Source organism: Acyrthosiphon pisum, chromosome A3 (assembly GCF_005508785.2).
Source record: "Acyrthosiphon pisum isolate AL4f chromosome A3, pea_aphid_22Mar2018_4r6ur, whole genome shotgun sequence".
NCBI classification, from domain to species: domain Eukaryota; kingdom Metazoa; phylum Arthropoda; class Insecta; order Hemiptera; family Aphididae; genus Acyrthosiphon; species Acyrthosiphon pisum.
Window position 1 is genome coordinate 35909556 of NC_042496.1, and position 17841 is coordinate 35927396.

Sequence of the window (17841 nt, forward strand, 5' to 3'; positions counted from 1 at the left end):
TAGTTTTGATGACTGTAAGCAGATTTATAGAACACATACAGAACAATCACGAACAATCCACGAATAATACATATCTTCTTTATGAATATTCTTATAATATATTAAGAACATTTATGTGTTACTTGGGAATACTCAGCAGGACGAACCGCGGGGGCTGCGCAAGCACATCCGCAAGTTTTTTTTTCTATTCGTTCTTCATTAATTTATAGGTCATGTTTGTTCGCTAACTATTTATATAATTTTTTTTTTATTGTTTACACCGCGTGTTTCCTGTCGGCGGTCGCGAAAAACTCGTCGTCTACAACTATCCGCCGTCAATAATAATAATAATAATATTATTAATAACCGCTTTTCGGTGACGGTGGTGGTGCTCTACCCTCGCGTATTCGATTTCCGACGAAAACATCAGAATTATGGAAACATCTGTGTGTTTACGTGCACGCGCATTGTCCGCCAAGTTGTTTTCGCAATACGCGCGCGCGCCAAACCCTTTCGTCGCAACCGTACATAAATACAAATAATAAAGCCGCAGCAGCAGCAGGCGTCGGTCCCATTGAAATTGCGCAAAGAGCGACACGCGCCACCGGTTTCCACAAAAGTGTCAAAAACCCTACGCCGAACGATAAAACCCTTTTATATATAACATCACTGCTACAGTGTATTTTATTATGAACGCAATAATTGCGTCGTATAAATGACGGCCGGCTAACCCTTTGCGTGAAAAAAGGGTGGAAATGCCCCAAAAATCACACCGACCGCGTATAATGTGACGGTGGCTGCGAGTGCACTGCGGGGACGATGAGAGGGACTGCTGCTGCAGGTGAACCCTATGATCGTTGCCGTCGTTCAGCTGTATATATAAAACGCACGCGATTGCACAACGACCCGCGCAGATGAGGATGTGCTCGCACGACGACAACAAAGAGAAGAACCTACGTCACCCTTTTTGGGTCGAAATTCCGCGTTTTCAGCACAAAAAAAAATACAATAATAATATTATATTATATAATGTCTTTAACGCGACAAAAAAAAAAAAATTAAATCGGAAAAAAGGAAAAAAAAGAGTTGTACGCACATTACAGCAGCAGCAGCTGCTCTACAGGGTACGTTTCCCTCACGGCCCCTTAAATAGGTATACGCCGCGTATATTCGATATTATATTATTGTTATTATTATAATCCCGTGGATTACGCCTTTTCGCGCGGTCCGTCGATGAGTTATTATATCGTTTCCCGGGGACGATATTATATTATATTATTTTTTTTTCGCTTTTCGGAATGTTCTCCGCCGTTTCAGAGCAAAATCGAAAGACTCGTGTAAAACCGAGGAAAAAACCGGCGCACGATGTAGAGAAACTCCCAAGGTCTTGGCGTGGGGTCAGTGAATTTATACGCTCGCCGAACCGGTTTCGCCGTCGTCGACGTCGTCAAACTCTCCTGGAACGGCGAAGACCTGCGCGGGCCAGAAGAAGAGGCGTCGTACCTATAGGAAACGTATTATACTGTGGTAGTGGTCGTCGTCATAGTCATCCGGCTGCTTCTTCCTGCTTTTGTCTGTAACGGTCGTGGCGGCCGCCGCCGTTTCCTATACAATATAAAACACTCGCGCAGAATAATTATTATACTTAACATATCAACAATGTCGTCACGGTTCGCACCAACGCCGTATAAGACTGATAAATAGCCTCTTCTCGGACGTATCATGAAATTACAATATTATACTGTACTACTACTAATAATAATAATAATAATAATGATATACGGTGTACGCGGATATAGAGAGGAATACAAAATATAGAAGGGACGCGTAATCATTGTCCGTCATCGTCCGTCGTCCGGGGGACCGACTCCTGGACACGATGACTAATGGCGATGACCACCGCGTGTGATCTACACCTGTATCGCCGACGTGACATTTGCATGAGACCCGGCCGATCCGTGGTCTAGTCAGTCGACGACGATGCCCGTCAATCCGCCGCAGTGATTAATGGATCTATTTCGCGCGTTTAATCGGCCGAAACCCGTTTTCGACTCGTCCTTACCTTTTTCTTTCTATATAATATATTATCGTTTATTACACCCAACGGTCATAACTGACGCGTGTATTATTATAATAATATATTATATTATTATACGCGCTTATACCTAGGTATGCTATTATATAGGGACTCTCCGCCGCCGTCGTGTCTCTTAAATATTTTCTCCACCAGACGTTTCCTTTCCGGACGCGTTTCTCACTACATAGGTGCAATCCTATATACTATAATACTATATAGTACCAAATTGTTGGAGAGGTTGTAATTTCCCCTTATTAATTTGTTTGGACATTTCCCCTACACCTTTCTACTCCTTAATGTAATACAACAAATCCAAGCATTTACCAAATTTGAGAAATAATCTATAGCATACCAATGCTCGTTCTTAGTTAATTTATGCCTCAAATTGAAGACAACATTTTTCATGACTTTTACTATCCGATATATATATATGGGGGGCCAGCCCTGGCCTCAGCCACCACACAAATGAGTACAACAATAACAATAATAATATTTATAATATATCTACAATATGGTGCATAAAACTACACGTCATGTCGTCATGATATTATTATTATTATCTTTATACTTTATAAGGTTGTTGACTCGTTAAAATATTGCTATGTCGTCGAAAAATTAAAATTGTTCAATATATATTTGTGTGTAAACCACACTAGTATAGTAGTATACTATATTATATTTATATGTATACTACACAATATTATATTATTATATTATATAATGTAACGTGTGCATATCCGATTGTTTACAAAAAAACCTCGTGTTCTATCTCTGCTGAGGGAAAATACTGAACTCAAAATAATAATAAAAAAAAATAATAATAATAATAAAACATCGTCGGAAATAAGCGGTGAACCAGATATCGCTGACGTATATAGTCATACATTCGCAAAATGTGTTTATTATACAGTTGATGTCGTGTATAATAATATACGTAAAATTCTCCTATAGTAGCGTTTCATAACGCCATGAGGTTTGTACGACACTTTGTTTAGCGCACAAATCGACGTGGTCGACCCGTGCCGTAAATGGCCGAAAATAATAACCGATTGCAATATAAATCTTAAAACTACCCATACCGCCACTCACAAAAATGATAAATATAATTTATATTAAATCTTAGTATACCTAAACCGATATATATATTATTACTGTATTAGGTATGTACATTAAATATGTGTGCAGTGACACGCGCCAAATATTGTGTATTAGGTTATAACAATAAATACATTACGTGTTGGTATTATACACACACGTGTTGATTAAATATTATCACGCCGCGTGTTGACAATAAATCGTGGATTTAATCTGCTGGTCGATGATAACCCCAGAAACCCGACGTCATCGGCGTGTAAAACTGTAAAACAAAATTATGATATTATTTTACTCGAAAACCTGCAGCGAGCTACTAGTTACCACGGCGGGACGGTCACATTTTGTCAACAGTAAATAATATTGTTGTGGCATATTATTATTAAAGTAAGAATTGTCAAACATTTTATGATTACGATGCGAATCTGACAGTCGCAGCAGGTTATAATATAGGTACAAAGTCTTGTTTTGCAGTTTACCGCCTACACGTTGTGAATTTATAACGTTCCGACCTAACTCAACCCGACCGCGACCACTATTGTATATTATTATATGCATATAGTATTCCAAGTATTCACAATACATAATATTATATTATTATTATGTAAAGGTGGGCAAGTTTATGAAAGAACTTAAGTTAAGTTGAGTTAAGTGAAAAAAGAATTTAACTTGTCAACTGGCAAGTTTAAAAGTGAATAATATATAAAACATAATATATCTACTTTTTAAATTAGTACCTACAATAGTGCATGGATCTATGTGATCCAAAACTATTTTTTTTTATAAAAATTATGTTAATAGTCATTTAATGCACCTATAACTTATAAGCTAAGAAATTAAATAGAAAAGTAACTAACTTACTTGTTGCAAAAATAATAACTTTTTAACTAGTTAAAACCCACCTTAGTAGAAAAGGAATATATATAGGTACTTGCGGGCACTCGTATACTTATATTAACATACATGTACAATATTTACATAGTATATTGTGTACGATATTATAAATTTTATTGTAAAAAACCCGTGTGCACCTCGTTGTTTCAACACGCTATGTATAATATATTATTATAAATTGTGTGTGTATACTGTATAATATCTGAACGTGTTTTTTCGTTTCGTTTCAGGCTCTCTTCCGCCCAGCCCCGCGGACTCCGGTGTGTCCGACGTGGACAGCAGCAGCAGCGGGCACACGTCCACCGACACGGAGCTCAGGGCTCGGCTCCAACCACACCAGTATCACCACCAAGGTCAGATTATGTTCACAATAATAACCGACTATATTATTATTACTATATTATAGTTTTTCCTCTTCCTCGTCCTCCGCGCATCTTCTGCGATGATGATATAATAATGTCCATAAAATGCAATATTTTATAATATTGCACTAACCTAACCTTTCCAAGAGTCGTCCCCAATCTTTTAACTCTAAACATTTATCTATATTTCCCCACCTTATAGTTGTTTATTTTACTAGCTTATAGCTTTATCATAATATTGTGTTGACGATATGAGATTAATGTTTTTGGGTCTTTGGCTTTGTTTCATCGCTGTTTTTTGTACACCGTATCAGTCTCTTCTTGCGGCCGCCGTACCAGTCCGGACCCACCGAGCAATGTACAATGTCACCAGCAACAACAACAACAGCAGCAGCAGCAGCAACAACAACAACAGCAACAGCAACAGCAACAACAGCAACAGCAGCAACAGGACTTGTTCTCCAGGATATACGGGGTGAACGCTCCGCCACCCGGCGCTTACCATCATCCCAGTCCCGCTTCTCCATCGCCCAAACATCCTCTTTTCATGCGAAACAACCGTAAGTGTTATCAATGTTATAGGAATAATTACATTTCACAGGCACTATATTATTCTAGTTTTTTCGTACTTAACAAAATTATCGTACAAAAAAAATAAAAACGTTCTCAGATAAAACGATACAACTGTAACCATAGAAATCGGGTTAATTTGAATTGTTATGCGAAACACACATTCAATATGTTCCTCGAAATCAATAAAAAGTAAAAAAATAAAGATTACGCGAAATGACTCATTCTATAAAATGTTTTTACTATTTCCTTTTGTCTCTTACGGTCTCTCTATCTCGCCGTCCGTGTGTTTCTCGTAGGTACTATATTATAGCCGTTCGTGAACATTGCAGGAAACGATGACAATCTGTGCTCACTAGAAGATACGGTGGAGGAGAGAGAAGGTTGTAAATTTATTGGTCTTACGGTTGGTCAGTAATAGCTGTTTTGGCGCAAGTCACCCGCTCTCGGTGTGTGTGTATGTATGTGTGCAAGTTAAAACAATATAATAAATATGTATAAAAAAAATCTGAGATGAAAACGAGTTTACACTCAGCAGTGTTGCCACTTGCCAATGCGGCCGCGGTGGCGTGGCCTGAGGACGATTGGTGGTTTTTTTATTTCGTTTTCTAGCGATTTGCGGAAAGGGAGAACCGGCGCTGTGCGGTGGTCACGTGACCGCTTCGGCGCGGATGCATGTGAGTTCGCAGAGGGAGAGAGAAAGAGATAGACATACACATACACATAGACGGACGTCGGACCGAGTGCAGAGGTGGATATTATGTACCTATATACACAAAAGACCGAGAGTGAGAGAGTATAATAATATATATATTACATAAACCTAACGATATGCAGATGTGAGCGAGGCGGACTCGCGGACGCACAAGAGGAGAGGAAAAAGACCGAGTGAGCGAGAGAGAGAGAGCAATGACATACTAACACCTCAAGGTTAACTCTCACTCACGCGCACACTATAATAATTCCACATATATGCATTATCATACTTGAAGATGGATATCGAATATACTATGGCTAAATATATATAATAAATAATGATCAATTCCGATTTTCGTAGATCATGAAATGGTAATGATATGCGATCGCCTCCCGTGACCTTTCGCCGCATCAATATAGCTCACGTCTATTATTTTTTTAATTTACTATGTTTATAAAAATAATATAATAATCATTATATTATATTATTATCGTTTCCGCGGCTTTATCAGCTCCCTCGACCGATTTCGCGATCGTCCGGCACAATGATTTATAATATTATCATTCGCATAAAACCGTATTGTAGGTAGATAGGTACGCCGAACGGGCATGTTTGTCGAGAATAATGTGATTAATAAATCATTATACGCGCTTATATCGCGACGTGCGCGCTCTCGTTTCGAGATAACACGAAGCGCCGCGTGCAATTATATAATAATATTGTAGCGTTATCGCATTCAGGAAGTGTACAACACGTAAACACGGCACGATGATAATATTAAATATTAATAATAATAATATAACCAACGGCCGACGCCACTGCAAAGTAAAGATTGCAGACGTTGGCGAGTGACTTATAATTTTGTTTTTTTCACCTTATTTATTATTCGTCGTCGTCGTGGGGCACAACGGGAGCGACCACGGTGGCGGCAAAGAATACTTAGATAAAAAGACACACGTCGTGTGCTTATAATTATTATGATGAAATGAAAAAAAAAAATTATTAATACATATTAATGCGTACATTAAACTCGTATACACGCATTACTTATTATATAGGTACTTTGTCTACTAGTAAACGCACGCGTTCATTTTCCTAGAGTACGAATTTTTGCCAAAATAATAATTTAGGCACAACGACATGTTGTTATTCAAAAAACGCGCGAGCGAACGTTCGCCTCCCCCCTCCGTCACCGTTGCGTAACGCTCCACCACTCGTCGAGAACCCATCGGTCACGTGGTCGACGCTGCCGCCGTCGACCTTCGACGATGCTTCACGGGAGTCGTCGTCATCGTCGTCTCACACGCGCAAATTCCGTTCCATTCGATAGCGATTTTTATTTTTATACACGAAACGACTTCCGCGTTCGTCGTCGAGTGTTCTCGGGTAATTTTTTTTATTCCTTCTTCACATAGTAATACACTATAGGTAATCATATAAAATAATAATATCGTAAACCCGCACGCCACTTCTCTCCGTCGCGAAATCCATTATTTTTCTCTCACACCCACAAAGACCAAACGATACCTATGAAATACAATATTTAATATAATATTATATTATCAAGTATCGACAATATTGTTCGAGTACTATACCAATAGTTATAATAGTTGTGACGATTCGGTGACAATAAAACCAGGAAGTACCTATAATATAATATTTTAAATAATATTATTTCATATTGTGATTTGGGTTGTCCGTCGAAAACATTGATAAACGCTGTTGAGATCAACTACATCTACTCTAAAGACATTTTTTATTTTTAGATAAATAACGCTTTTCTTTCATCGCGTCCGATACGTACTAAATAAATTTATTATATAAAGCAATTTCGATTTCTTCCAGCACACTGTATAATATGAGTGAATGAGTCACGACAAATTTTCAATCTAATTTGTCATGGAATGAGTGATGACAATACTATTGTTATGATTGGCACCAATATAATAATTAAATTTTAAATTAATTCAAAGATAAATACTAATTGCAAACATTAATTACAATACGATAATTCATGTTGATTACTTTTTTTAATCGTACTGCTTGTGTCCGATGGTGGGGAGATATATTACTACGTTAGGACAACTAATGATAATATTATAATAGTATTTTATTTAATATACTAGTGTCTATATTATATGGGTAATGCTAATTGACGAATAATGCATATAATACATTTATAAACCTTATTTTTTCTATTTTTTAGTTTTCGGTTTATTATTTTAAACAAATAGATATTTTATAGAATAAATTATAATCGGACCATAACGCAATGCGACTTTTCGCTGGGGATAGTGTACATAAATCGCTACGCGGTAGGCCCCGGCACAGCTGCGGCGGCCATCCGATTTAAGCGGAATGCGAATAACGGCGTCGGGGGCCGGGCTCGCGCTTAGGTCTGAAAATAGCACTCGTGAGCCACAGGCGGATGGATTTAGCGACGGCAGCTGCAGCAGCCATTATACATTATGCATGCGCGTGCGGTGGGCGCGAAACGCGGAAATCGCGGACGCCACGCTCGCGCAAGTCGATTGGTTTTCGTTCCCGGAAAGACGATACGGACGGTACATTATTACTATTATACAGGGCGTTCCACAAACAATGAACTGATTTCGAAAATGTATATATTTTTGTCGGCAAGAGATATTATTAAAAAAATTATTAGGTAGGTACATCACACGATAGGTCCTCTCATAAATGTTATATAGTTGGAGATTTGATTGGAATTTGTGGGGGGGAGGTTAAAATATTCCTAAACAAAATGTGTCAATTAATGATATAAAGAAAAATTAGAGAAGCACCCTCCCCATCACCAATCACCACTTGGCACTTAATCACCCACCACCACACGAACGATATCGATACGGTATTCGAATTCCTGTCAGATTCATCGCAATGGTGGAATGAAAACAAAGTAATAACTTCCGCAGTTTTTCCATTTGAAAATTTACGCGACCAAAGTCATTCTTTCATTCCGCTTGTAATCTGTATAATAAAATAATCGTATCATCAATTTTATCGTTGGTAAAGCTACCTATTGTCTTGACAATCATTCCCCACATTTCCTCGTCCACGTAACACGTGATTAGGTTTTTCGCGATATATTATTAGTTGCACACTTGCACGTACGAAAACACTGCACTGTGGCGTGCACACACATACACACACACACACTTGTGATCGCGACGGGCGTGACGTATAACAACGGCTTACGTGTGTGTTAGAGAGAGAGAGATTGAGATTGAGAGAAGGATAGGTCGATCAAGTTCAAGGTGAACGAAAAAAATACACTTATACATAATATGGATAACGCCGTCTGGGTTTCGACACCGGTTCGTCCGCCGCCGGGATGGTCGTCGAGGACATGGCGCGGGGAAGCGCCGCAGCCACGTATTTAATATATAGATATTATAAACCTATATGATCTGCCGTTTTAATCGTCCGCGTAATAATATAAAATTATTATTTATGACGTACACACGATGTGTGGCGTAACAAGTACAAAAAGTTAACTCGACTAATAACATTTTTCGTATAGGTACTCGTGAACATAATATAGGCATATTTGAAACTGGTCCGCGGGTAAACCTCTCTCGTCCGGTCGAACCGCGGTATGATATTCGATGGAAAAAAAAATTGAAAACACCGACCGGAAGAAACGGAAATCCGTTTACGGAACGGCGGTGGAACAATATAATATTATTAATACGCCCGGAGGTATATAATGTGTATACATATATAAGACGAAATAGAAGACGTTTATTATAATATATTAATAATATAATAATATTTTAATCTCATTATGAATGAGAAATTGCGTCGTCGTCATCGGTCGTTCCCACAACGGTTTCCTGCTCTCTACTTACTGCGTGCGTGGCTCATGTATTTATAATACCTATATTTTATAATGAGATTGCGAAACGCTTCGTTTATATTATATACACGTCACATTGTATTGCACACACTAGCCGAAATGCGTGTCCAAACCAAACCATTGTAACATCATTGTGATGCGCGCACTTCTGATTTCATGAACTTTCGAAATTGTCACTTTTCCCGGACTCTGTCAATCGAAAATTCAAAATGACCACGATAAATTTCTATTGGCTGGTTCATCGTGATGACAGCGATCTGTATATTATTATAGCAACCACTGCAGTATACCGTAGTATACGTCTTGTATGTAGCGTCCGTCCGTCTCCTTTTAAGGACGTCTCGTGCGCAAAACCGGGAAAAATGTGTACGCGCGACGTCATTATATTATATATATTATATGCCGGCGGTCTGTTTAAAATAATAATAACGAGTAATGAAGTACTAACTATACCTACATCGTGTGCACGGCGACCGTATTTGTTTTTTGTTCGGAATGTTTAAAAACTGTTATCGGGAGGTGTAACGTGTGAACGCGGGTGAAACATTATTTAATAAACGTTAGCAATGCAATACTATTCGTATATAACAGTTATATAACTCGAACAGGCGGAATATCATACATTATCTTATGGTTGGATACGAGTAGAACTGAATATACCTATATGTAGAGATAGACTATATTATGCAGATTGTTTTACTGCTTCCGCCGTCCCAATATTATATAGGTAGTAATAAAACCAAGGTCGGGAACACTGCGCCACGAAAATCGAAAAATTAGGTATTTTTTTTTTTTTTTGTCACTTCTCGTTAATTTTATTTCTAGTCCGTACCTATACAACCGGACCAGCTTTTCGTCTGCGACCGCGTGCTGCAATGCAACACGCGCACTTGTTTTTCATGTACGCCCTTGAGACGACCGCTAAATACACACGGTTGCGTCTATAATATAATATTATATGTTGTCAATAATAAAATCTATAATATAATTATTTAAATCCGAGAAACAATATTTTATCAATGATGTATATAATATGGTACTTAAAATTATATGTTATTATCATTATTTTTTTTACTAACGTTTTTTTTTGTTTTTTGTATCCGCAGATCCTTACGGAGGTGGCGTTGCTGGTTACCACCCGTCAACCGTCGGCGGCTACGGTCCGGCGGTCAGCCCCACATCCGACGGCCACTTCGCCATGCCACCGTGCCCGCCTGTGGCCGCGCTCCCGGGCGCCGGCACCGTGATCGGTCGCGGGTCCGTCATCCAGGCGGCCGCGGCCAATTGTTACCAGCCCAACGGCGCCGGGGCGGCCAACCTCAACGACCTGTACTACATGGACTTTGGCGCGCCCACCGCGGCCGCGGCCATGTACCACCAGAAGACGGTCGGAAACAAGAGCGGCAACAACAAGAAGCCCAAGAAGTACGGCACCGTCGGGCGGCCGTCTGTGGCCGGTTCCCCGGGAGCCGTCCAACAGCAGACCTGTCCGGCCACGGGACCCAAGAGGAAAAGCCGAGAAGGTAAACAATATTGTTTCGTAATTTTACCGATGTGCAAAACAAATGACGCATTTATCATGATTTATGTGTTATTTATGTTATGATGTATACTAACGGTGTTCGTTTTTTTCGTATCCTCCAGGTTCCACGACGTACCTTTGGGAATTCTTGTTGAAACTGTTGCAAAACTCCGACTATTGCCCGAGGTTCATCAAATGGTTGAACCGGGAAAAGGGCGTTTTCAAGTTGGTCGACTCCAAAGCGGTGTCCAAGCTCTGGGGAGAGCATAAGAACAAACCAGACATGAACTATGAGACGATGGGACGTGCTCTCAGGTACGAATTTATGTCATCATATATTTTTTTTGTTTATGATATTACAGTGTACATCAAAAACGGTTCGAATACAATAACTATAGTAACAATAGTAATAACTATAACAGAAAACGGATGATTATGTGCCAACTGAATAAGTCTTCATGACGTTTAATTCATCAACGAATAAACGTGCCACATTTTTTATCACACAAAAATGCACATTTCGATATTAAAAAATGAGACTCCTACTTTGTATCTTTAATATATTTATTAAACTGTTTATTTTGCGATACAGACCGTTTGTGATAAAAAAAAACAATCTTTTTTGCATAGGTTATGCCATTCAGGTTGGGATGAAACATACGCCAGTGTTTTTCATATATATGAATATTTTAATGCATTTTTAACACATAAAAACGTAAAACTCTTTGTATTTTAAGTGCATAAAATTGTGTCTTAAAAATATTATCAAGTAATAGCCACTTATACTGTATTATATGTATAATGTATATGTTATAGCTTATATTCGTTCCCACTCACCGACGGTATATAGTCTGATATTATATATTCATTTATCTGTACCTACTGCCGCACGTGCACAACGTGCAATGTTCGTACACATCAGTAACGACCGGTGTATAATAAATTAATAATAACATTATAAAACATTTAAACATAACTATACCTATATGTATGTATGTGTAGCTGCATCGCTATACCGGCTTATTACCTATAATATCGATCTATCGATTAATTCGCTTTCGACGACCAGACATTGTTTGTAAACACCGTTGCGTTTATATAGGACGGTCTGCTGCTACGCTGCAGTAGATAACGTCATAATACTCATAATATTATAATAATGTTTCTTATTAATTTATGCAGCAGCCAACCAAAACGCGTGTAATGTAATGTTGTACGTTATGATATGTTCGTTACGAATAAATTGATTTTATTTTATCGAACTATACATTAGTCTGTTATCGGTTCGATTTTGAGCTTATTTTTTTAATTAACTCCGCCATAACGTCGGCATATTTTGTGTGTAGTTAATTGCACCAGTCGAACCCATATGAAATATAACAGTGAACTATAATACTCGAGTTATGTAGGTTCCAAAGTCCTCGCGTTTCCGGACAGATACTTAAAAATATGTATGTTTAGGAACTGCACGCACATATCGAGTAACGCCGTCGATTTCTGCTTGACCTTTGACTACAATGTTCATCTTACGTGTGTCACCGTGCGGAATATAGCCATATAGGTGTATCGTGTATTTAGTTTACTTATTATTTATTGGAGAAAAGGATCAAATTCAATTATCACCATGTCGACGTGGGGGCCCCAACTTATCAAAACGATCTTATACCTATTTTAATAATATGCTACCTATTAAAAATTTAATATTCTCTGTTATCGCTTATATACCTACAGGTTTAGGTTTTTTTCAATAAAATAAAATAATAAACAAATAAACTGCTATAATAATAATATTGTTATGCTCGTTTCGTATTTTAAAACGATCGTTGATCAAACTTTGAACTCACGTTGTCTCATGTACTTGAAACAAAATACTGTCCTATTTATTTTAATGACAGAGTTTCAGAATACTCAAAAGTATATTACACATTTACACGACTCACGAATACAAAACCGTTTTGATGACTCTGTGAGACTGTAGAACGAATTTATTTAATTAACAATGATTCTGATAACATTATGTATCCTCATCAATAACCATTCGTTTGTTTGTTCGTTCACAGGTATTACTACCAGAGGGGAATTCTGGCCAAAGTTGACGGCCAGAGGTTGGTGTACCAGTTTGTCGACGTTCCCAAAGACATCGTCGAGATCGATTGTTCCGGCGCATGAGGATTGTGCGTAAACCCGAAAACGACCAAAGACCTCGTGATTATAATATATAACTATATATATGATATTGTCATCTTCATCATGGCAGTTGCTATATTATAATTTATTCTTACCACCTCGGGTGCAGAATCATCGTCTTCAGTCAGTCGTCATATTATTATTATTTTTATTATTAATGTAATTATCATTGCTGTACGCAGTTAAGATTTGATCTGCGTATGGTGTGTATAACATATTGTATATAAGAAGAATGTATGTGCGTGCATGTGTTATTATATATATATTATATTAGTATATAGAATACTGCACTATATTCGAGTTCAAACTCGTCCGCCGTGTAAATATCGCGCTAAAAACTTGTGTTTCTTTTTTTTTCATATTATTATATTTATTTTTTTTCTCTCGTGAACGTATGTACCGCCACCGTCGTCGCTGCTACTGTTTGAACAATAATATATAATATTATAATAATGTTTGTATAATAGTATATTTTGATGTACTCCCTGCTGGCTGTGTAGCTGATATGCTGCAACCGTCGTCTGTGTGCATGTGTATGTGTGTGTGTGTGTGTAAAGACTGACAATAATTAACCGTAAAGATATTATGATATATACTAAAAAAAATTTAAAAAAATTTAAAAAAAAAACAGAAATATATAATATATAAATTAATTATTGTTAGTTTGACCGATCTCTATGTTTTTAGTATATATTATATATATTTAAAACAAATCTCGAAACGTGTACAAAATTTTAATTATTATTATTATTATTATTATTATTTTAATTAGGAAAATAAATTCGATTCGGAACAAATGAAAAACAAAAAATAAAAGATGAAAACGTTATAATTATATACACACGGCGCATATACGTGTGTGTATAGTTTTATTTTTACCATTTATCATAAATATAACTATTACGATTGTAATTTTTTTTTATATATATATTTTTGTTCCGAGGACGCGTTTTTTTCTCAACTTAAGTCAACGAAACCCCTTATTACTGTACATAACCATAATTTATAAGAATAGTTTTAAGGTCATAATATATTATATTGTTGGTGTAAGTTTTTAATTATTCTTGTGCATATGTATATATAATATATATACACAATATATTATATTATGTAGGTACTAATGTTATGTGTAATAATATTTCTGTGTAAAATTTTTCTCGAACTATTTTTGTATGCTTTTTTAAGTTAAAATTATTATTTTTTCCTTTTATTTATTTTGTTGTTTTTGTATGTAATTTTAAGGATTTAATGTGTTTGTGAACCATTAACATGGACAAAACCGTTGGCACCGGATGTTTATATATCGAATAATATCTTACCTTCGCGTCGCCTACAACGAAACTAAACGAATAACAAACAGACTTTTAATATAATCCGTACTTAAACACATTTAATAATAATGCGATGATATATTATGTATATTTTATATATTTTTATTTTAATAACGCTCGCGAAACTACTCGTAAAAGCTCAAAAAATAGACGACTATATTATATTATAAAAATTTTTACTACTATACACGGTCTAAATATAGTGGTAATCACAACGAAACTGTTTACCATTATAATTGTTACGTCCTTTAAACAAATTAATGAATAATAATAATAGTAATGACTTAATAAATATTTCAATGTTATTTGTATGAAAAGAATTTTTAAAAAAATTGAATTTAACCAACGTAATATAATAATAATAATATACAATATAATGTCGACGCGCATGACGCGAGGAAAACATACAATATTCTTAATTATCACTCGTCTCGTCAATTTTTCGTAAAACGCGTTTTTTAAAAAACCTCAAACCATACCATGTACCATTACCTAATAATACAGCACCGATATTATACGATAGCGAATTATTATTATTATTATTAGGTATATATTTTGCGAATAACAATAGTATTGTTATATTATTATTGTTATTACTACTATAAATAATTACCGTCGTTGGTTTGCTCGTACCTATTATATATTTCCAATTTTGCTCAAGTAAATATGAAATCTAAAACGAAAACGAAATTTTTTCTCTGATTTTCTCTCTCTCACTCTCTCTCTTTCTAACTTTTTCTTTCTGTTTTTATTTCCTTCGTTGTTTACTGTAATAATATAATACACATTATTATACATACTCGCCATTCGTCGTTTACCGTCGTATTGTTACAATATATGTAAATTTATTTTTTCGGTCGGCCGATCGTATTGTATGCGCTGCACAGTTCATTATGTTATGTATTGCCCTGTTGACGTACATACGTTTGTCGTGGTGTTTGTTTTTTGAGGGGGGAAGGGGTTGACGATGAGTCGTGATTGGTGGGTCAGGTATTTGTCGGATGATTGTAGTTTAAGTATATTGGGCAGTTTGAAAAAAACCAGACGAAACGAACAATTCAATAGTGATCGGATAAGAACAAGGCGTTTATTGTATAATACATCGATATGTGATTATTATATAATATATTGTTTTAAATTATTATTAATCTAATCGATTGGTGACGAATTTTGTAAGAAGATTATTTATATTAGTTTTTTTTTGTTCTCTCCTTTTATTTTCTTTAAATTTTACGTTCCGTTAGAGACTGCGAACCGGCATGTGATTGAATTAACGAGAAATCGAAAGGAATTTATTATATACATGGGTATATATAGATATATAGTTAAGATGTGATTTATTAAAAATAACTAATCGAATAAATGTTTTTTTTGAAACAAATTTTCTACGAAATTGTTATAATAATAATAATATATACTGTGTACCTAGGGAAGAATTGATTATTTAAATATTATAATATATTATATGTTGTAAAATACACGAAATATGTTTTTTTTTTCATTTCTTTTTTTTGTACTTGACGGCGCCCGCGAAACGGCGTTGGAGAAAAATTATATATACGTCGTATAGCTTAGCACACTTTTAATTTATATACATGATACATACACACACGTATATATATGTGTGTGTGCGTGTGTGTGACGTTAGCTTAATATTTATATAAAACAAATCTTTAATATATTATTATTATATTATACGTGTGTATGTATATAATAAATGTTTACTGTTAGGAAAAAATGTTCGCAATTTTTATATATAAATAATATATTATAATAAAATACGAAATAAGACCAGTAATGTTATTGTTGTTAATTTCTGCAGTCGTTGTGCGTACCTCTGCGAACGACGATGACCTGTCGTATACCGCCCAACGGTCGCGCCGCTCCGCTGTATAGCCCAACCGTAATTTTGGATCGGCAGCGATAAATTTTTTTTTTTACGATTCTTTTTACGCAGTCTCCGAACTATTTATAGACACCACTACGGAGGTATACTCACCGCGGCCGCGACATACGACGGCGTTTGCACAAAATTATTGTGAGGGCCCGACAGTAAAATCACTTGTTAGCTGTACGTGTGTGGTCTGCACAATAAGTGCTGCAACATAATTACAACTATCGTTACCTACTCATTAGTAATGACTTTTTTATCTATATATAGTCAACACAGCAATAATCAGATGTGATGTCTTACCGGGAATCGAAGAAATAACAACTATAATAATTGTTAGTTGGTGATACATATGGCGATCGCATTTATTTCCAGCCGCCGTTTATTGTCGTGTGTGCCTAACTTTCGTATACATAATATTTGGTTATAACCAAAGGTTATAACCTATAGGTTAGGTATTGATATATATAGTGTTAAAGATGTTAAACGGTCGTTTTTCCATATCGGTTCCGTAGTTTTGTGTTTATTTAAAAATTTTGGTAATTTTTTAACGATATCCAATTGCGTTGAAAATCCATTTTTTAGAGCATTTTATTTATATTTATACAGGGCATTTAAATCCAGGCTCTTTCAGTTATTACTGCAGTAAAATGGTATTTTTGTAAAGAAAAAAACTATAAAGTTGGCTCATTTATGAATTCGATGCAACATGATAAATCAATAGATTTTTTTTACTGTCTGTAAATGTTTCAAAAATATTATACTAAAATAAAATATATTATATGCAGTGCATATTGTGATTTTATAAGCGGAAAAATAATCAGATTTAACCCTATGAAAAGCGTATAACGCTAACTGAATAGTTTTATACAATAAAGTAACACCTAATAACAATATGTGTTCCATTTCCTATTTTACAATTTGTTAATTTTATATTACTATTATACCTATTACCGAGCAATGACCATTATTAATATTTAATTGACGCGATCGCCAAGGTGTTCGAGACGCAATAAAGTCTGTGCACATTTTCTCGATCATCATAAGGAATCTCAAATATTGTTACTGTAACGGTTTTGAAGCTGATTATTGATCAAGAATCAAGTCGTCATTGTGAAGGTTATTATGTGCATTATAATATACCCAGTATTTTCCTACAAGTAAGTATATAATATAAAACCAGTCATTAGTTCGGCTGGCGGGCTTATTTTTAATATCATTACAATTATAACGGTCAAGTCTTCACGAATCCGTATTCAATAGTTTATAATAATAATTAATAATAATAACTTTATTGCATTTTAAGAAAAAATGTACATACATTGGGTACACCTACAAATAAAAATTATAAAAATGATTGTCTCC

At 35.8% G+C, this 17841-nt stretch overlaps 1 protein-coding gene across 2 annotated transcripts in view; it reads left to right on the forward strand.

Annotated features, from left to right (window-relative positions):
* The window catches only part of LOC100164031 (ecdysone-induced protein 74EF), a 133908-nt gene extending 117845 nt beyond the window's left edge, over positions 1–16063 (forward strand). For both annotated transcript variants that reach the window (XM_029491578.1, XM_029491579.1), the window contains 5 exons: positions 4273–4395; positions 4719–4964; positions 10652–11068; positions 11190–11382; positions 13128–16063. In XM_029491578.1, coding sequence (XP_029347438.1) covers positions 4273–4395; positions 4719–4964; positions 10652–11068; positions 11190–11382; positions 13128–13236 — 1088 coding nt within the window. In that variant the 3' untranslated portion in view covers positions 13237–16063. The remainder of the gene's footprint in view (positions 1–4272; positions 4396–4718; positions 4965–10651; positions 11069–11189; positions 11383–13127) is intronic.
* Positions 16064–17841: the final 1778 nt, after the last annotated feature.